Genomic DNA, 22,097 nt, shown 5'->3' on the forward strand with positions numbered 1-22,097 from the left:
ATAATAGGCGTTTTTTTCTGGGTGGTGTCTTTTATACTACATCTGAAATATCTTCAACCCATGTTATTCTCAATAGTACTTCAAGAACTACTCATCACACACACATACATACATAAATGCCTTTGTTGTAGGATTCTGTGGGTGTGTTACAGTTGGTATTGTGGGCTGTTTGGCCCCTATATGCCCTAAGCAGGATCTATGTCTACATTCCCTGCATAAAGTTAAACATGGACTCAAGGCCAACACATAAGACAGGGGAGCATCTTGTCACCAGTCCTGTTTGAGGCCTTCCTCAAGGTGAAGGTGGGGAGAGGAGGGTGTCTGGTTTGATAATGTTGCATCACTGCTTTTCGGAGATGATGTGGTTGGTTGAAGACTAAAACAAGAACTGAGACATCACAGCACTGCTAACAAACACACAGACGGTGGTGCTAAATGATGCGTAATGAAAACACAACTGATGAGTTATGTACATGTTCTGTTTGAAACTGATGAGTATTAAAAAATCAATCTGTCATCAGTTAATGCTAAAACAACAACAGGCAGGGCAACTTTATTTGTACATCACATTTCATGTACAACTCAATTCAAAGTGCCTTTCATAAAACATTAAAAGCATTACAGCATGGTGCAGAAGAAGCATAAAAAATACATAAAAGAAAAAAAAGAGAATCAAAATCATATTAAGACATAATTTAGAGTGTGCAAAAATCAGAATAAAATCATGTAATGGAAATAATTTAAATCCTTTAAAGCAAACAACAATGTAGATAAGTTTAGAGTTATCGTGCAGATTTCATGCATTGATGCATAAGCAAGGAAATGTTTTTAACCTGGATTTAAAAGTGTCTACATTTGGTGAAAGTTTAATCTCCACTGGCAGTTTGTTCCATTTGTTTGCAGCAGAACAGCTAAATGCTGCTTCTCCATGTTTAGTCCGGACTCTGGTCTGGACTCTGGTCTGGACTCTGGTCTGGACGTGGGTCTTCCAATCTAAGAATCCTGCTAGATTTATCATTTCTGAACATATAACAGTCGGATTCTGGGATTTTTAATCTATCAACGGGCTTTTAAAGTCTATTCTGTAACTGACTGGAAACCAGTATAAAGACAACATGGATGAGTTTCTCCTGGTCTTTTTAGGATACAAAACTTTTAATTGTGTTGATGTTTCTGAGTTGATAAAAAGCTGTCTTAGTGACAGCTTTGATGTGGCTGCTGAAAGTCAGGTATCAACATTCCAAGGTTATCAACTTGGTCGGTGATTTTAAGAGCCCGGATCTCCAGGTATTTACCAAGGCTGACCCTCTTCTCTTTGCTACCAGACAGAATAATCTCATTTTGTCTTTATTTAATTGTAGAAAATTCATCCAAGTGTTTATTTGCTCCAGACGCAGACACTGTAAGTCTGTTGTGCTGCAGCCGTTGACATAAAGTTTTGTATCGTCTACATAAGTGTGATAATTAATGTTAAAGTTCTATAATATTTGACCCAAAGGGAGCATATGTAGTGTCTGATTCTCAGAATTTCATAGTTGTAATTATTTTTGGTTGCAGCTCTAAGCAGACTGTTATTTGCTAAAAGTCAGTGAATTTTAGATTCCATGTAGACAGGCTGATACGTTCCTAGTAGTATCTCAGCATAGCATTATGTAAGACACATTTAGAATTGTCACCATATGAGACTGTGGCTTACGGGCTCTGTCCTGGGGCCCCTCCTTTTCATTATCTACATTATTCCGCTTGGTTACATCCTTCGCAGACACAATATTAATTTTCATTGCTACGCGGACGACACCCAGCTCTACCTCTCTACCAAACCATCCTCTTCACTTCCACCAACCTCCCTCACCACCTGTCTACAAGAAATTCATTCTTGGTTTTCCTCCAACTTCCTCAAACTCAACAGCTCTATAACAGAAGTCCTCCTGGTAGGCACGCCCCACACTCTCTCAACTCCAACAGTTTTCCCATTTCCATAAACAACTCACCTGCCCTCCCTCCCCTCAGGTAAAGAGTCTGGGTGTTGTCCTCGACAGCACTCTTTCTTTTCACTCCTACAATAACAGTATCACCCGGTCTGCATATTTTCACTTGAGAAACATTTCTCGTCTCCGCCCCTCTCTCACCCTCCACACCACTGCCATCTTCGTCCACAGCCTCGTTACCTCCCAGATTGACTACTGCAACTCACTTCCTTTTGGTCTCCCCAATTAATCCCTCCAGAAACTGCAGCTCCTCCAAAACTCTGCAGCACGCATCATTACACAGACCCCTGCTACTCACCACATCACCCTCATCTTACAACTTCTCTGGCTCCCCGTAAAACAAAGAATTAACTTCAAAATTCTCCTTATTACAGTCAAAGCACTCCACAATCTGGCCGCACCATATATATCTGATCTCCTGCACAATGCCAATCCTGTCCGCTCACTTCGCTCCTCCTCCTCTCTCCAGCTTCTTGTCCCCCTGCCTGTCTCATCACTATGGGGAGCCGAGCATTCAGCCGCTCTGCTCCCCATCTCTGGAACTCTCGTACCATAGACTGTAACGTGATATGTTATCATTTGCGGAGTCTCAGGACCTCTGAGGACTGTTTCCAGGTGTGTTCAGGAATGTTCTTTGTTTGAGATTGCATCTATAAGCACTTGACACAAATATTCAGTGAGTTTTCTAATTCGGCTTCAGAGACCTCACAGATTCTCCAGATATGTTTAAGGTGTCACTTTTGTAATAAAATCATCTTTTTTATTATACATCAAACTGGTGTCTGGAGCAGGTTTTTCCTCAAAGTATTTTGTCACATCACCTGCTTAAAGTAATTCACTACAAAACAGCAGCATGATCCAGAGAAGAAAGTCACCACATTGCAGAACAACAATACGACACCAAGAAAACTAAAAGAAGGAAATGACAGGACGGCACAGAGAAGAGGAAAAGTAGTCCACCATACGACAGCTTCACAAAAACTACAGAATATCGTCAAGAACAAATAAACAACACATATACACGTTGAACAGAAGAGGTCTAAGGACTGACTCTGGGGAACTCCACATCTCAAACTAAACATTTAAGTAATTGTAATTTTCTCTGGGTTAAAGGAGGAATAAAAACTCGGTCTTTTGTCATTAGTGATTTAAAACTTTTATGTTCACCTTACCAAAGATTTAATGTTTTTCAGACCAATACCTCATCCTACCGTGAAATTGTAGAATGAACTTTTATGATTTCACAAATTCTGAATTAGTTGAATTTAGTAAATCCAGTTTCCATTGCTTTTTTGTACAGCACATTGAGCTGCTTTAAGTATAAAAACTGTTATAAAAATACAGATTGATTTCTTTATATTGGAATTCATCCTATTAGAAACATGGCTAGCTATTTATATTAAAGTAAATCAGATTATTAGAAGTTAGTTATTAGAAAAGCTCTACAAGTGAAACTATCAGGGTTATCTTCGGTGGATCATTAACATCTGCATAAAAAGAAGGACGTCCATTAAAATTCCTCTGTAAAAGATTAAGACACATTTGTTCATAAAATACTAAATAATTGTGGGTGTAGTCTTTAAAATCATCACTAGATGTCATTGAAATCTTTACAGTGGATCTTTAAACGGTGTCTAAATGTTTATTTTACTAGTATAAATTTCCAGTCAAGAGCTCCTTGTATCAATATGTTTTATCTGCACGAGTCGTCTTCATGTGAGCCACTCCTCCATGCAACTCCTGAACACTGTGAAGTTGGAGTGCCACTCAGTGTGTTTCACTCCGGAGTGAATACACACCGAGATGTTGCCACGGGAATCCAGCGTCTTCAACCCAAACAAGTCGTCCTTGTAGAACTTTCAGAGGAACAGAAGAAGGAACAGAAGAAGAGGAAAACAACTTTTAGACTGACAATGAAAACCGTGGAGGGCAGAAAGTAAGAGAAAGAAAAAAAAAATTCCTGTCATTCTTCATTTATATAAAAGAGATGAAGCCAATGATCCTCAATCCCGGTCCTTGAGGGCAGGTGTGTCTTTCAGGTTTTAGATATTTTCCTGCTGCAACACGCCTGACTCTGATCAGTGGTTAATAAAGAGACTTGTGCAGAGCTTGACATAAAGCTGTGTGTTGTAGCAGGGAGACATCTAAAACCTGTAAGACACCGACCCTTGAGGATCAAGACTGAGGAATCCTGGGTTACAGCTGATCAGAAACAGCTTTCTGTAAAACAGAGACAAGAAGCATCTCCAGCCTCAGTTTCCAAAATGGCCTTTAAGAAAAAAAAAAGCCTGTAAACTGTGTATGGACAAGTTATTAGTTTTTTTACCTTCTGGTTCCTCATTTCTACAACATCTTCAGTGCTGTTGTAGAATCCAAAATGGCTATGCAGAAAAGAGAAGAGGAAGCAGTCAGTTAAATGATGGGGGTTTGCACCTATGAAACTGTAAACACACTTTGAGAGCTCTGCGGTGTCATTCAAGCTGGATGACAATCTCCTTTTTTAGAGCTGGAAAGAAGCTGAAACAAAGGCAGTATGTTCTCAACAGCAACAGACTGGGTGCAGGTTGAGTAGATTACATCAACCTCCTTGAGGCCAGATGTGATTCTAACATTTGCCCCTTCTAGACAAGTCCGCTTAGTGGAGGTAGCAGTCCCATGGGAGGACTCCATGGAAGAGGCCAAAGAGTGTAAATGGTTCAAGTACAGTGGCGGCTCCTGAGAAATTTCTCAGGGGAGAAATTAGGACAAAGGTTATCTGTTCAACTCACAGTAAGATTTTACCTTCACCTCTGTCAACTAAATACCATGAGCTAGAGCCAGGCTATGGTGTTGTTATGAAGAAAACTGTTCTGTCTTCTCAGTGAATGATAAATAAAATGGATTATCATCGGGAGAAACATGCTCAATTTCCTTCAAACGAGAGATAAATGCTTTACCGTAAATAAAGAATAAAGAAGGGAATTGCATATAATTCTAAAACACAATTTATTTACAGTATTTACAGTATAAAGGATTTAAGACATTCATAAAGTGCAAGATCAACTGTGTACATGATGCAGTAATAAACAGTATCTAAACTCATTTATTTAATTCCTCAAGACTGCACAAAAATGTGTATTTGCAGGTCATTTGTACAGATTGGCTAATGAGCAGTTGAAACTACTTTAGGCGTAAATGAAAAGTTAAAGGACACTCATTTAACAATGAACTATGAAGAATCAAGACTAACAGCAAAATGACAGAAAACAGCTAAAAAAAACTTCAACCTTCACATTTTACTGTTTGCTTAATGCTCAAGAGGAAACTTCACTGTAACAGAAGCAGAATTAATGTTTGTCACATGAAGACTAACCTGATTTAAATCCAGGTGAAATGCAAAAGAATGAACACATGAAGACATGAAACAGATTTTCACCAAATGAATTTCTGAAGCTTTTTTATATGATGTTAAACTTTTTGGAGACTACTGTAAAAGTGGACAACATAATTTCTATGAATTACTAATCATTTGAATGAAAGCAAAGCAAAGCACTGGCTACCTCACAGCCCGCTAGCCAGTTTTTCTGTTCATACCTCCACTGCAAAAATCTTCAATTATAAGATTTCCCACATTTTATGGAAACATGCTTCATGTTCAGATTTAGTCTTTGGTCTTTTTTTCTTTCTTTTTTTTTTTTTTTTTGCCAATTTATCTTTGTTAGTTTGTCTTTTTTTGTCTTTTTTTTCATGCATTCTGATTTCATCATCCATCAGTAACATCTCCATCAAGCAGAGAGTGAACACGGTGATCTCTTCGTTCTCCATATCAGCTTGGTTGTGTTGCTTTGTGACGAAGCACGCAAGCCCTCCCAGAACACACAGACATTGCATTATAGTGCCTACGATTTGAAAAAAAAACCCAAAGCTAAACAAAACTTTACATGACAGATGAGAGCAGTCGGGGCGATTTTTAACCTCACTGAAATCTTCCCAAAAAGGGGCAGTACTCAGGTAGCATGGCCTTATGCTGATTGGTCAATGACATACAGCCAGCCCAACGTATTCAGAAAGCTTACAATGGCTATTTTCCTTTTTTCTTCTACTCCTTTGGTGCATTGCCCTATTTCCCTTATGGAAAAACTGCCCATGTTCAAGTACCAGGTACTGGTAGAGGAATGCTGGAGGAAAGGCTGGAAAGCCCACTGCAAACCCTGGTAGGATGCAAAGGATTTGTTGCCCAATCCCTCTTCAGGATCCACCATAGTCATCAAGTTCTTTAGGCTCTTTGTTACAAGCAGCCTGTAATATAGACACAGAATTTTCGTCCTGTTTCTAAAAATCACAGCAAAGATCAGACCATTTGACAAACAGAAAACGGGATTTTAGCAGCTAACAGGTGATTTCCAAAGAGCTGAAAACTTATCTCAGCATGGAGGCAGAAACTGGACAAGTGGAGGACAAAAGAAGAAGAATCAGGACTAAACAACTATCTACAACAGATGAACAGGATCTAAAATTAAGCAAAGACCTGAACCAGGACCTGATAAATGCATCTGGACCTTCATTTGATCCATCTGTCATTGGCTGAAGCCTCGTCAGAAATAGTCTTCATAGAAACATGGCTGTCAAGAAGCCATTCCCATGGGAGGGAAACAGGGAGAAAAGGCTGAGGTATGTCACATGACACAAGAACTGGACTTAAGATCAGTAGAAACTGGTCTGATGGAGGAATGAATCCTCCCCAAAACCCAGACCTCAACATTATTGAAGCAGTGTGAGATCATCTGCAGAGAACAGAAAATAGAACAAAAGGCAGAAACATCCAAAAAAGTGCTTTTGAAAGTCTTTCAAAGATTCTGGAAGACTATTCCTGAAGAACACCCAGTGAAATGACAGAAAGCTTCTCTAAAAGCTGCTCAGACCACATATTCACGTTCAAGCTGCTCTATTTTACGATCTCAGTTTGACTGTTTCAGAGAATTGCTGCTTTTAGAATTCCTGGTCATGTATGATGAAAACACAGGTCTGTTGAGATTTTTGCATGGAACACAGATCATTGTATATTTTAGAGTTATTTAACATGGATTAAGAATCAAGAATACAATTCTTAAGTCTGGAAAAGGTTTTTGTATCTATCTATTAATTTAATACATCAGGTCATAATTAATAACTAATTTTACTGTGTTGTCTTTAGAACTACATATAAATATAAAAACAGAAAAATACACATTTGCATTAATCAAATTCAATCTAAGAATCAAAGAAAGTGAATTGAGACCTCCATGTAAGAATAAAAAATATGATGTTATCATTTGCATCAGTGATAAAGACTTTTTTTTTTCAAATTTAACTGAAAAAAAACAAAAAAAATCAAACCTGGACTGCCATGGAGTGATGACACCATCATCTGGTCCTCCAATCAGCACCAGCTTCTTGATACGCAAGAAGTTCTCTCTCCATGCTGGGAAAGTAAGGTGGAGATTGTCCATTGTTTTCAGAAATATTGTTTGTTAATGTTAAGCACAAAGGTAACATTTATGTTCTAGTGCAACTAATTTTATTACCGCTCATTTTACTGGGAGGGTTTTCACCATTAAGCACTGGCAGAAAGTTGTTTTTCCTCAGGTAGCTGGATCTGTAGTGAGGGTCTACAGTAAAAACATAAAGTGGTCTCTTCAGGCTGGATGTGATGCAATAAATGGGCTCTAGACAGACAAAGAGATCCTACTCAGTTCTTACCATTCCAGTAGTTGCATATAGACATTATCTGTCCTACTTTGTTGTAACAAATCACATGAACTTCCTTCTTCACACTATCAGGAAATATACGCTTCAGGTAGCTTGTTTCTGTGAAGGAGACCATACTTTGTCAGATTTAGTGTTCAACTATTCTGTTTTGTGGGAAAAATATTGTTCAAACAATTCATATAAAGCTTTCTAACCTCCGTACTGTCCAGCCAAGGGTGAAGACAGCGCAATGAAAGTGTGCACGTTGTGATGTGGCATGGTGGAGAGAACTCCTCGACAAATTAATCCACCTTTATAAAAAATAGAAGAGAAATTTGGTGAGAAATTCATCAGATGTATTGGTCTCACTGTTATAAACAGAAGTTCATGTTTGATCTACATGATTGATTTATACAAATTTTCACTGTCTTTCCCCCATGATGCAACCTGGACTATGTTGGAACAGCACGGACCATGTTTGAACAGACCTGGACCATGTTTTAACATACCTGGACCATGTATGAACAGACCTGGACTATTTTGGACCAGAACTGGACCATATTGGAACAGACCTCAATTACACTGGAACAGACCCTGGACCATGTTTTAACACACCTGGACCATGTTTTAACATACCTGGACTATGTTGGAACAGACTCTGGACTATGTATGAACAGACCTGGACTATGTTGGAACAGACTCTGGACCATGTATGAACAGACCTGGACTATGTATGAACAGACCTGGACTATGTTGAACAGACTCTGGACTATGTATGAACAGACCTGCACTATGTTGGAACAGACTCTGGACTATGTATGAACAGACCTGGACTATGTATGAACAGACCTGGACTATGTTGGAACAGACTCTGGACTATGTATGAACAGACCTGGACTATGTATGAACAGACCTGGACTATGTTGGAACAGACTCTGGACTATGTATGAACAGACCTGGACTATGTATGAACAGACCTGGACTATGTATGAACAGACCTGGACTATGTTGAACAGACTCTGGACTATGTTGAACAGACTCTGGACTATGTATGAACAGACCTGGACTATGTATGAACAGACTCTGGACTATGTTGGAACAGACCTGGACTATGTTGGAACAGACCTGGACTATGTATGAACAGACCTGGACTATGTTGAACAGACTCTGGACTATGTATGAACAGACCTGGACTATGCTGAACAGACTCTGGACTATGTATGAACAGACATGGACTATGTTGGAACAGACTCTGGACTATGTATGAACAGACCTGGACTATGTTGAACAGACTCTGGACTGTATTAAATGATTTAAACTGTTACGACACCTGTTTTTACAGGTGTTGGTTGATTTTGGTGATGACTCATGGGGAATCATACAAACTGAAGTGAGATCTTTGATGCAATCATTTTTAACATCTAACAACTCAAATCTTTCCACATACAATATTTGACTTATTCAGACCTGTACAGCGATACGTTCTCTTTATTTTCAATCTTATTTTTATCTATTACATAAAATGTTTATAAAAAGTATTTATTTAAATATCTATTCTATCAAAATGATCATTTTCTTTTTCTCTTAATCACTGAGGTAGATTGGTAATTACAATGCATTTTTATATATTTAAGGATATATTCATTTATTCTTCAATGATTGTCAGTGTATTGCTCACTAATGCTCACTGAAGTTGCTCATTTGCAAATATATCATCATGACCAACGAATATACTGGAAAACAGCTTATAAAGAGGTGTGCAGTGATTAAGTAAGAAAACTATAACACGTTAACTAACTGCCTTGTAAAAGTTTTATTTTTAAGCATAACAAAATGCAACCTCTAACGGACAAATTAGAAATGGGTACTTGTACTTGTTTAAAAGACTGTAGTTAACGTCTTCTGTCTTCATTTTCATAGTTACCAAATTCCTCCCACAGAGCAGCCTGGGGCATGTTTACCTCTCCTGTTCAGCGTTTTTTCTAGTTTGTCCTTTACAGTGTGCCAAATGTACATCAGCCATGTCGGTTAAAAACGTTAATGAGTCATTTCTCCCTCAGGCTTGTCTACCAATATTGCTTTCAGATGAAGGATTTAGCAAATTCTGATATTGTGAGTTTTACCTGCTCTAGTTGGTGACGCTGACCAATCAGATTTAGCAGAAACCAAAGAGGGGGCAGCCTTTGTGGTGTCTGTTTTTACTGGATATCTTTACATTTGCAGAGGAGAAAAACAATCATGGGAAATACACTACCTGACCAGAAAAACGTACGAGTCCTCTATTGGATAATTACTGCATAAACGATTATCTTTCAGCTGCAACAAGTTATTTAACCCCAACTAATGCACTGAGTAGTTTCTAAAATAACCATGTGTAAAGACATATCACTTGGTTGTGAAAAACATGCTGTTTACAAAAGGTCAAATCATTGGCATCAAGCAGAGAAAACATTTAGGGAGATTGTTGACAGGTTAACAAACCCTCCTCTGTCACTAGCACCTGAACTTTATTCCACCAAGGCCTGCAATGAATTTGCCAAATCTTTCACGGAAAAAGTCCAAAATATCAGACAAGTAGCTGGTTTATCAACAGCAGGTTCAACAGACATACTGTGTCCATTGAAAACCAGTTTAAGCACCATGACACAGTTTAATCCCATTAACAGCAACGATCTGGGCGACATCTTATGTCGGCTGAACTTCTCCTCTTGCTGCTTGGACATCCTGTCCACAGGTTTCTTTAAAAAGGTCTCAAAGACTTTGGAGCCAGATCTGTTACAGATTGTGAACTTGTTTTTAATTTTGGGTGTCTTCCCAGAATTTCTAAAAACAGCAGTAATCCAGCCTCTGCTAAAAAAGAACAATCTAGACAAGACACAAATAAGCAACTACAGGCCGATCTCAAATCTTCCTTTTCTAAGTAAGAAAATCAAAAAAGTCATTTTTCATCAACTAAATGACTTTTTAACACAAACAACTGCTACGATGTCTTCCAGTCAGGTTTTAGACAGCACCACAGCACTGAGATGCTCTGACCAAAGTCATTAATCACATATGTTTAAATACAGATGATGGAAAAATGTCAGTCTTAGTCTTAGTCAGTGCTGCATTTGATACAGTCGACCACAATATATTGCTTAAACAACGGGAGAACTGGGTGGGCCTCTCTGGCACTGCACTACTCTGGTTTAAATCTTATTTAGAGAATAGAAAGTACTTTGTGTCAATAGGTAACTTTACATCTGAGCAGACAAAAATTACATGTGGAGTTCCCCAAGGTTCCATCCTGGGGCCTCTTCTGTTTAACATCTACATGCTCCTACTGGCACAGGTTAAAAAGAAAAACAAAATTAGTTACCATAGCTACGCAGATGACACACAGATATATATTACAATGTCACCAGGAGACCGAGGCCCCATACAAGCTCTTGGTAAATGCATTAAGGAGATTAATGACTGGATGTGTCTGAACTTTCTTCAGTTAAACAAAAACAAAACTGAGGTGATTGTATTTGGAGCCAAAGAGAAACAATTAAAGGTCACCACAGAGCTTCAGTCTATACACCTAAAAACCACCAACCAGGCCAGAAATCTGGGTGTACTGATGGACTCAGACCTTAACTTTGGAAAACATATTAAGGGAACCACAAAGTCAGCCTATTATCACCTTAAAAATATATCAAGGGTAAAAGATCTGATGTCTCAGCAGGACCTGGAAAAACTAGTCCAGCTTCCATCTTTAGTCGGCTTGATTATTGTAACAGTGTTTTTACAGGTTCTACCTAAAAAATCAATCAGACACCTGCAGCTGATCCAGAACTCTGCTGCTCGAGTCCTCACTAAGACCAAGAAAGTGAACCACATCAGTCCAGCTCTGAGGTCTTTACACTGGCTGCCTGTTCGTCAGAGGATAGACTTTAAAGTTCTGCTGCTGGTCTATAAAGCTCTGAATGGTTTAGGACCAACATACATCAGTGACCTCTTGACCCAGTATGAACCTTCCAGAACCTTCAGGTCATCTGGTTCCAGTTTCTTTCCAGTTCCCAGAGTCAGAACCAGACATGGAGAAGCTGCATTCAGCTTCTATGCTCCACATGTCTGGAACAAACTCCCAGAAAGCCTCAGATCAGCTGAAACACTCAGTTTATTTAGATCCAGGTTGAAGACCCATCTGTTCTCTGCTGCATTTCAATAGTTTTTATTTAGAAGTCAAAATCTACATCTGGTTAATTTAAGCTGGAATTATGTTTTAATATTGTCTTTTCCCACACTGGAAATTTATTTCTTGCATTTCATCTATTTTATTTTAAGATATTCTTTCAGTTTTTATTTCATTCATTGCATTTCTTTTAATCTTTGTTGTTTTTTTATGCATCTGTTTTGCTTTCTGTAATGTTTTATGTAAAGCACTTTGAATTGTCTTGTACATGAAATGTGCTATACCAATAAACTTGCCTGGCCTTGCCTACTGTACAAGCCTGCCTACCATGACTACATGACCCCAGTTTCTGTGTTAATGTGCTTATGCAATTTTCATTTTTATTGACAATAAATGTTTACACCACCACGTGGTGACTAGCGATTTAATTTGAAATTGCTAAAAAGGACTTTTGAACATCTCTGTCTATGATTTTCAAAGTTTTAAGCCAAACACTGGCAGTAAAGCTGGAGGGTTGTTGCATGTGCATGAGTTTTCAGCATCTATAAGTCAAACCAAAAAACCGCAAGCGTGCAGGAACAGTGAAGTGAAAGAAAAAAACATGCAACAGTTTCCTCTGAAGTGGAACTTAAAGTACCGTTCCTCCACTTTCATGTGGCTCTGCTTGAAGACAGTTTGTTTTGTGTTTGTGTGAGATTTCCTGAATTATCTGGTTGTGTAAGTGGGTTCAGTCTTTGCTAGTGAACGTTTAACGCTTTTTTATTCTTTGTATGTGACTGAATAAGCGAAGGGAGGGATTTTGAAAAAAACTGCTGCCAAGTTCCTTGTTTTATGCATTCATAGTATGTTTTTTAAACTTGGATTTTCTCATTGAAAATGCTCCTTGATGATAATTTTCTTGCAATGAGCATGTACAGATAATTATATAAATATTTATATCTTCATTCATCCCATTAATATGAGTTATATGAGGCAGTGCAACCCAGAGGTAACCACTGAAAGCTGAGCTCCCCTTGGCCCTCCTCTTTGTTTTTCCAGAATAAGATGCCCTTTTTTGAGGGTATTGACTCATAGTGGCCATCTAACTTTTCATCAGAGGTATTGATGACCACTATGTCTTTATCCCAACTCAGCTTATATGATTTTGCTCCAGATTCAGGTGATGTATTTAAACAGGAAATGACTCAATGAAAACTATTTGACAACCTTGTGAAAAGCACAGAAGATGGACACCGTCAGGGTACTTGAGCATGATTTTCTCAATATCGTTCCTGAAGGCTTTGACCTGCTGCCACATGGTCGTCACACTGGCCTTGTAATCATACTGACTGATGGTCATCACTTCGGTCTCTGGATGCACCTGGATGTAAAGTAAAACAGAAGGAAGTCAGGTGTTGGTGTTGGTGTGCTGTCAGGTGTTTACAACCACTGATTCTGAGGAAATGAAAATTGCGGAGGAACAGAAATCAGTACCTTGTCAGTTTCTAATTTACTGAAAATCTGCAGTTTCTTGGTAATGTTTTGCAACCAAAAGTCAGAACAAGTTGGGACAGTAAGAAAAACACAAATCTTTCACTTTTTATTGTGTTTTTAGAGCTTGTCCAGCATCTTAGCAAGAAAGATGGACTGGCTATCCTGTTGTGCTGAACAGAGTTCCTTAGCAAAGGGGAGCTTTGTGGATTTACTCCTCTTGAGGCTTAAGTATTGCTCTTTATTTCTGTTATTGCTATGTTACATGTTTATGCTGGACCTGACAAGGAGAAACAGGTAAAGGGAGTGAGGGCAGGAGAGGAGAGGAGAGAGTGAAGAGAAGAAAAAGGAGTCAAAGATAAAACAGATAGAAAACAACAGCAACAGCCAGCTGCTACACCTGTAAAAAAACAACCTCTGTAAGACACAAAGCAGACAATCATTGGGAGCATCTATAAACAGACAAACCGAGAAACAAATGGATAATAACAACACCAACAAGAAGTGTATGAAAACATGGCTGTGGTGGGTAAACCTACAGAACAACACAACTGTACTAGAATGCACATGAGTCAGATATAAGGAATGAATCGTGTTCAGCAATGATTGAGATCATGCAAACGAAATGAAATGAAAAATACTTTATTTATCCCAGAGGGAAATTTCAAAATGTAATTGCAAAAAATAACAAAAACTGAAAATAATGCAACCATGTCACCTCCAAGGATCAGAAGCAGACAAACAGGGCCAGGCAGCCCACCACAGGGACCACCCAGAGCAGAGAGCAGTGTGGAAGCAAGATGTTTCATGTTTTTACACCAGCTTTTACATTTCAGCCTGTTTCAGCCAACATATTGACAAAGATTTGGGGCAGTAAAGTTTTAAACACTTTGTAAAGTTTCCATTCCTGCACATCACTTCAGGACTGACCGTGTTTCCTTTTACATGTTTAATGATTTACGACTGTAAGTACAAAAAGAGTTTATTTAATCATTTAAATTTGAGGCCTTATCTGTAAATAAAAAATGAGTAAAATAATGCCTTAAAATGTCATTCCGATGTTGATAGGTGTCATCTGTTAAGCCTGTTAAATCCTCTTGAAGCCATAAGAACAAGAAAAAAGTTTGTTTTGGTCCATTCAGTTCATACTACTTGAAAACCTCCGTGGTACGGCGGGTGGAATAGACCAAAACAAACTTTTTTCTTGTTTTTGTGGCTTCAAGAACAAGAACAAAGTTCCCGCTTCTCATGAAACCAACTTGAGGTGGGACATTTGAGGGTCTCCGAGGACCTGGAGGCCACTGACCCACCCATCCATCCGTCAGTGACAAACAGTATTTTACAGTAACATGTTGTTGGGGAAGTAAAATACAGTCGAATACTCTGAACTTATATCACCGCCGGTCATATTGTCTCTTAGTTCCTTTAAAACCTGTTCTGAGATTTCCTGAATAAGTGGCAAAGAAAATGGATGGATGGATAATAGACCATCCAGACTGTTATCAGAAAAAGCCAACGTCTGTGAGGGTGTGGCGGAGAAGCACAGCGTGAAGGATTTCATGTGTCTGAAGCATGGATGCTGAGGTAGATGTTGGAGTTTTGGAGACATGTGCTACAATCACGTCTTTTCCCTGGAGGCCCGTATTTATTTCAGCAGGACAATGTCAGAGACAGACAGTGTTTGACTTTCCTGCCTTCAGTCCATGTCACACAAAAACAACTACAGACTACCGAGCAGCTGAAATCTTGGATTCAGTCAGAAAAGAAACACATTTCTTTAAAAACTAAAACAATCAGCATCATTGGTCTTTGTAAGCTGCAGCGGATGGAGACAGTGGAAACATGACTGTCCAACCTCTGCAGCAGATTCCACTTGATTGTTTTTCTACTTGTGTTAGAATATTCAATTTAATGAACAAAATAAAAATGTCAGATTTTTTCTATCGTTGATTTTAAAACTTAAACTATTTCATTTTTCTTATTGTCTTATTTCACTTCCCTAGAGAAAAGTTCTCTAGCTCAGCGGTTCCCAACCTTTTTTCCTCGTGGACCCCCTTCATGCATATACTAAAATGCCATGGACCCTCTGCTACACCCTGTGCTGAAACCATGCTGGTTTTAGGTTTTCAAACATGAGATTCTCGCCATAAATAATGTATTCTGGTTGAGGCCTGTCCTTTGATAACGCCAAAGTTAAATGAATAACATACAGCTTTACTTTCCCACCTTAAAATAGGGACAATTTGTAGACATTAATCGCAATGGCTCTAATGTTCAAAGCCTCAGGGACCACCTGTGCTCTTTGGGGGACCCCTTTGGGGGCCCCGGACCCCAGGTTGGGAACCACTCTTGCTGTAAGGCCTTGTTTCTTTTCTTCTGGCATGATGAAGCAAACTAATTTTGTTTTCTTCTTGTTACTTAAGTATGGAAGTCTCTGAGCTCTTCAGTCATTCAGGAGACTTTAAACCAGAACAACTTGTTTATTAATGTGACATTTTGAGTTAAACAAGAAGCTTAATTATTTAATGAACAAAGATTTGTTAATGTTGTGATATTAACAAGTGTTAAATGGAGCTCATAAAATGTGTCCTTACAAACCTGCAGCTACAAAAGGAGCTTCATGAAATGAGCTTTAGACTTTTTAACACAGTGTTTACTAATGAACCTGTCTCTAGTTAAATCACAGGACATATTTAACCTTTCAGCAACAGAAACTGTTTGTTATTTAAAAGGCGCTAAAGTTGTTTGAATGTTTTTATTCACCAGTAACTGAGAAGTCCTACCTTAGTAATGAACCCAGTCAGGTTAGTGAACTCTTTCGGTCCATCGAAAAGTCCGTGCACAATAATAACGGGTTTGTACGCGTGCACGCAGCCTGCAGCGAGCAGCAGCAGCAGCAGCAGCAGCGTGGAGCCCTGCAGAGTCCTCATCTCCAGGGGGTCACAGGTTGGTCCGAGCCCAGGAGACCAGGTCTGAATCACCGCTGAAGGCTGAGACAACCCATCTGCTGTGTGTGTGTTCTTATAAGGCACGCACGCGCTCGCTTCCTCATCTCACTGTGATGGTGGGCGGTTATTGTTTGTGTGGTGTTTCAGACCAACGATATTCAGCCCACGTTTTTTTTTTTTTTTTCTCAATAATGTTTCCAAGAGTTACTCATCAGTATGAGGGGCCGTTTGAGGCATTATTCAGAATTTCCCTCTCACAGAAACATGAAGTTTGTGTCATTCACACATTATACTGAAATCATTCACACATTATAGTAAAACCTCTTACACACTATACTGACATGCTCTCACATACTATACTGAAATCTCCTCTTATTTACTATACTGAAATACTCTTAAACACTATACTGAAATCATTGTGTGCACTTTCCGATTCGGTGGACCGGGCTAACCTTAGCTTTGCTAAGAAGCTGTCCTTTTAATCAGAATCTTGGCATCGTGTGGGAATTTAATCTGCTTTTTGCTGGGCTGTGGTATAAAATATATTTGTGCTCAGTACTTCCAGTACCTGACCTTAATCAGTGTAAACAAATAGCATAATGTATATAGTCACTGCCAATAGCGGTTTTTATTAATTTTGTGGATACACAGAGTTGTAATTCCTCTTCCATTTGCTTTCTGTATTGGTAAAGGATTAACAGTGTACAACCTGCCAGCTTGTAGTACAAGCTGTTCAGTAATAAGTATTATGTTCTCTTGTCTAGATGCATCTATCAATCATTACTAAAGATAACCATTTGGAGCGAAACGGGTTGCTGTCTGGGTTTGGGTGTCCTCTGCCCTCATTTTATGACTGAGAGAGATGGGGTGATCGAGAGGCGCTTAAGGAACCACACTGCAAATGAAATACATTTCCAGGGTATGTTGATAAGCATTATCTGTTTCTGGTCTTATTTATTTTACATGTAATGGTTATGTTGAATTGGTATATTTGTTATTGCTTGTGTAAGACTGTCATATTTTAACGGTTGTTATTGCTTGTGTAAGACTGTCATATTTTAACGGTTGTTATTGCTTGTGTAAGGTTGTCATATTTTAACGGTTGTTATTGCTTGTGTAAGGCTGTCATATTTTAACAGTTGTTATTGCTTTGAGTTCTAAGCTTGGCGTGCTATTATAATCACCCCAGATTAAAACAAACCAGGTGTCCTCATTTAGTCGTACTTACCTTACTCCAGGGCTCAAGGTCCAGACTAACTCAAACAAATTTAAACTATAGTAATGAAAACTAGTTAAACATTCCACTTTAAATAGTTTTAAGTTCTACGCCCATATTAAGTCCTTTTTGTGCAAGATGCCAGTAATATAAACATTTTTAAGACAAATTACTTTTCTTTTACAGAAAACGTCATCTGCAGGTGCAATTTGTCCTGCCGAGTTGGAGGTCATTTCCATTGGCCTTTTTGTGGAATGACTATAATCCGAAAGGATGACGCAACTTTCCATCTGACCGAATGTTTAAAAAAAAAGGTGATAAAACTGCTGTGGTCCAACCTACAATAGTTGTGTCCCCATCAGAGTCATCCTCACCAAAGACCCAGCCAACAAAGGACTATATGCCATCATTAGTGAGTGTAGACCATCCATACTCGCTTACACCATCAGTGTCTTCACTAACTACAGACCACTCCTACGCTCTAACATCATCACCCAATATCCCCACAATTTATATAGATTTTAATCAGTCAACACCTCGACCACCTCAGACCAACCCACAATTCAAGAGGAAGAAGTAACTGTGCCATTATCCCATGTCATGTGCCCTCACTGCCCACTTATTTTATACAAGAGGAACTTGTTTGTTCATATACAGAGAAAACATGGCCAAAATGAAGACATCACAGCAAAATCCCATTTAAAAAGCATATGTGTTGACCAAAGCAATGGGATCTATGCAGTCAGAAAAACATCTAGAGGTTTCGGTGTGCCAGTACATGTTCAGTGCAAGACATGGGGCGAACAACAAAAAACAAGATGTGAAATGGAGAACTGTCGCCAATGGACTGTCTTTTAGCATGTGCCATCACTTTCGATCTGTAGATTATTGTACAACCACTGCCCCTGAAGAACCACTACGACATGAAGTTCTATACAAAATGATGGAAAACCCTTTTTTTGGGTGGCTCCAAGGTGGAGGTGTGCAAAAAGATACAAATAGAAGCGAAGGAATCCTGTTTCCCATTGTCTCTATTGTTGAATCTCAGTGGGTCTAAAAATCATGTTTGTTTTTCAGTTTATGAACCCGAGTTGTAACATTACAGCACTCTAAGTAGGGTCATAACTACATACAACATAAAAAAACACCTGGCATTGTCCTTGTGCAAAGGCACGCACATCTTGCACTCATAAGTATATTGCCAAGTGGCATCTTTTTCAAAAACACCTTTTCATGACCACACAACTGACCACCACAGCCTCACCACCAACTCACCATGCAAGTCATCTTCCCACTACAGAAATGTAGAGAACTGTGAAGTATGTGTACGAGTACAAAAATATACCCACCACTCTCCCAGAAGAGGTCACAGCTCAAAGAATGATGACAGACTATCGTCAGAGTTTGTTTCCAGATGAGACAACGTGCCAGCTATGTCTAGATACTCGACGAACCCTGCACAGCACTGTGAGGCATATCCTGGAGAATACTTCAAAAGCAGATGACGAGTATGTTGTCCAGTGCCATCTAGGTCTTCCTTTGACAGCACTGCATATCTTAATGGCTGAGTTATGCTAGGTGGCTAGTTAGCGCGTCCTCACTCAGACTTGCTACTGTCAGTTATCCGGTTGCTGTCGTGTTAGACCTAACCCTTCTGATAGTATCTGCTGAGGCCAGTATAGTATTGAAAACACCAGCTGCTTCACTTAGTCATCATAAACTCATTACCACATCAATAGAATTAAACAATCCCACTGCCATTGAACAGAAGCTACACCTGCTATGCTTTCTGCAAACAAGATGACAAGTTGAAAATGTCCGTGTCCCGGCCACAAATTTTAATATAATGTTATAAATACAACAACACAGTTACTATCTTAGTAACATAAGCACGGTGCTTCAACACTGACTTAAACACTGACAAATGAAAACAGTAACATAGGGTTGAGAACTTCCTTTATCAAACACTGAGTCAAGGATGAGACAGGGAGCTGCATTTCAGTATAGTATATGAGAGGCAGTTTCAGTATAGTGTATAAGAGATTTTACTATAATGTGTGAATGATTTCAGTATGATATATAAGAGGTTTCAGTGTGAATGACTTAAATTTCACATGTGTCTGTGAGAGGGTAATTCTGAATAATGCCTCAAAAGGCCCCTCACACATCAGTAATAATCACACAGATGCAGCAGACACAAGAAAAATACAGTAACTGGTCAATAAGCTAATGATAGCTATAGTTTCAGACAGTTAGTATTTTAGCTTAAAATCAGCTCCTCTAACAGAGAAATTAGCTGGCAGGTTAGGAACAAATATTCAGGACCTTTGTGAATGAAAAGTGTGACTAAAGACACGGCACGTTGCTGTATTTTACAATATACTGACTTCACAGGAATAAATGCCAACATCTGTAAAAAAAGAGGTTTGTGCAGCAGCTGGTAGAGGAACTTGGAGTGAGTTTATGGAAGAGAAACAGGAAGGTTCAAAGCTGCAGACTCCTTAAAGGATACACTCCCAGGTAAAAGAAAAGACTCAGCCAGAGTGTGTTGGGCTGTGCCTGGTTTACTAAGTTTAGGATGCCACTGTTTGACAAACAGGTGTGATGCAGGAAAACTTTCCCCCAGCAAACAGGGACACAATATCACTGTAAAATTAGGTTCCCAAATCTATTACAGCACATTCAAAATGACAAACATAACTTTTTAATATTGTTGAATTGGAAACTTTTGTAATGTTTTTTGGTTTTGTTTTATTATGGCTGTTCAGCTGGTTTAGAGTGAATACAATAGGGTGGTCGGCAGGTGGCGGTTTAGGCTGCAGTTCACATGACTGGAGAATGTAGTCACTAAAATAAAACCAGTTCTGGAGGTGACAGAAAACAAGAAAAACAGAAAAACTGCATCTTACAGAGAGAAACATGGAAAGAGGCCCTGAAAAACTCTCTTGTGATCATCCGTGAATGTCAGTGACTGTCGGCCATGTTTATTCTCAGGAAGCATTATTAGAAGTTACTTTATACAAACAGGAATGCCTCTGTCATAATTCATGGTGAGTCGTTATATTTAAATGATCTCTTAAAGGTCATAACAGAGAAACTGGAAATAAAATGTTTAGCATTGTTCTTTGTAAATCATGAACATCTGCATAAAGAGGAGGAGGGAAGTGAAAAATAAAACCTTTATTTATCCTCAAAAGAAAAATTAACAAGGTACTTTTATAGGAAAAATATAATGGTGTGAACAAAAAAAAAAATGCTTGGGTTGGTTACAATCTTAGAAATCACCACTAGGTGTCGTTTCATCCGTATCTAACTGTATTTCACCAGTAACTTCCAGTTAAAAGCAACTCGTATCAACATGTTATCATATACGAGTTGCCTTCATATGAGCCACTTCTGAATGCAGCTCTTGAACACGCTGTAGTTGGAGTGCCACTCAGTGTGCTTCACTCCGGAGCGAATACACACCGAGATGCTGCCACGGAGAGCCAGCGTCTTCAGCCCAAACGAGTCGTCCTTGTAGAACTTTTAGAGGATGAGAAGAAGAAAAACAATAGTTTACATTTTAGATCGAAAATGTAAAATATGGAGGGCAGAAAGTAAAAATGGAGCAGCTCAAAGACACAAAGCATGCAATAAAATATTCACTTAGTATTTTGTGGGGCCATTGAACTGCCCACCAAACACCAGACGTCCATGGATGTTGTTTTTATGGATAAATCAGGTCATTATATATATATATATATATATATATATATATATATATATATATATATATATATATATATATATATATATTGTCCCCTCGCCCTCCGTGGGCCGTCTCTCATCCATCCAAGCTCGGGTCCTCTACCAGAGGCCTGGGAGCTTGAGGGTTCTGCACAGTATCTTGGCTGTTCCTAGGACTGCACTCTTCTGGACCGAGATGTCTGAGGTTTGTCCTGGGATCTGCTGTAGCCACTCTTCCAGTTTGGGGGTTACTGCCCCGAGTGCTCCGATGACCATGGGCACCACTGTTGCCTTCACTTTCCAGGCCTTCTTAAGTTCTTCTTTCAGGCCTTGGTATTTCTCCAGTTTCTCATGTTCCTTTTTCCTGATGTTGCAATCGCTTGGTATTGCGATGTCAACCACAATGGCTTTCCTCTGCTGTTTGTCCATCACCACAATGTCTGGCTGGTTTGTCATTACCATTTTGTCGGTCTGGATCTGGAAGTCCCACAGGATCTTAGCTCGGTTATTCTCTACCACCTTCAGAGATGTTTCCCACCTTGACCTCGGGGCTTCCAGTCTGTACTCCACACAGATGTTCCTGTACACTATACCAGCCACTTGGTTATGACGCTCCTTGTAAGCTTTCCCTGCCAGCATCTTACACCCTGCAGTTATGTGTTGGATTGTCTCAGGGGCCTCTTTGCACAGTCTACACCTGGGGTCTTGTCTTGTATGGTAGATCTGGGCCTCTATTGCTCTGGTGCTCAAGGCCTGCTCCTGTGCAGCTATGATCAGGACCTCTGTGCTGTCTTTCAGTCCAGCCCTTTCTAGTCATTGGTAGGATTTCTCAATATCAGCCACTTCATTTATCGGTCGGTGGTACATCCCATGGAGGGGCT

General features: G+C 39.3%; 2 protein-coding genes across 4 annotated transcripts in view; both read right to left on the reverse strand.

Annotated features, from left to right (window-relative positions):
- The window catches only part of LOC121641687 (lysosomal thioesterase PPT2-like), a 52,749-nt gene that overhangs the window by 25,026 nt on the left and 5,626 nt on the right, over positions 1-22,097 (reverse strand). The window contains exon 8 of one of the 2 annotated variants that reach the window (XM_041987973.1): positions 20,047-21,012. The exons of the other annotated variant lie outside the window; for it this stretch is intronic. Coding sequence (XP_041843907.1) covers positions 20,869-21,012 — 144 coding nt within the window. The 3' untranslated portion in view covers positions 20,047-20,868. Of the gene's footprint in view, positions 1-20,046; positions 21,013-22,097 lie in introns of those variants that run through there. 2 annotated transcript variants of the gene reach the window in all.
- Positions 528-16,433, reverse strand: LOC121641680 (lysosomal thioesterase PPT2-A-like). 2 transcript variants are annotated; one of them, XM_041987967.1, is made up of 8 exons: positions 16,107-16,402; positions 13,060-13,213; positions 7,910-8,005; positions 7,707-7,814; positions 7,532-7,615; positions 7,344-7,428; positions 4,315-4,369; positions 528-3,844 (listed from the first exon to the last, which is right to left on the reverse strand). In XM_041987967.1, exons 1-8 carry the CDS (start codon positions 16,251-16,253, stop codon positions 3,701-3,703), a joined length of 873 nt encoding a protein of 290 aa, XP_041843901.1. In that variant the 5' UTR covers positions 16,254-16,402; the 3' UTR covers positions 528-3,700. The 2 variants fall into 2 exon arrangements, with proteins under 2 accessions (XP_041843901.1, XP_041843900.1); XM_041987966.1 differs by lacking the exons at positions 528-3,844; positions 4,315-4,369 and adding an exon at positions 4,383-6,266 and having other exon boundaries at positions 16,107-16,433.

This window comes from Melanotaenia boesemani, chromosome 6, assembly GCF_017639745.1.
Source record: "Melanotaenia boesemani isolate fMelBoe1 chromosome 6, fMelBoe1.pri, whole genome shotgun sequence".
Lineage (NCBI taxonomy): Eukaryota > Metazoa > Chordata > Actinopteri > Atheriniformes > Melanotaeniidae > Melanotaenia > Melanotaenia boesemani.

Bases quoted from the DNA above. Each gene is read 5' to 3' on its own strand.
- LOC121641680 (XM_041987966.1), bottom strand. From the start codon at position 16,253: ATGAGGACTCTGCAGGGCTCCACGCTGCTGCTGCTGCTGCTGCTGCTC. The intron at 7,429-7,531 runs GTAATAAAATTA...TTACTTTCCCAG, and splicing joins CCCTCCCAGTAAAATGAGCG to CATGGAGAGAGAACTTCTTG. The intron at 6,267-7,343 runs GTTTGATTTTTT...TCTATATTACAG, and splicing joins ATCACTCCATGGCAGTCCAG to GCTGCTTGTAACAAAGAGCC.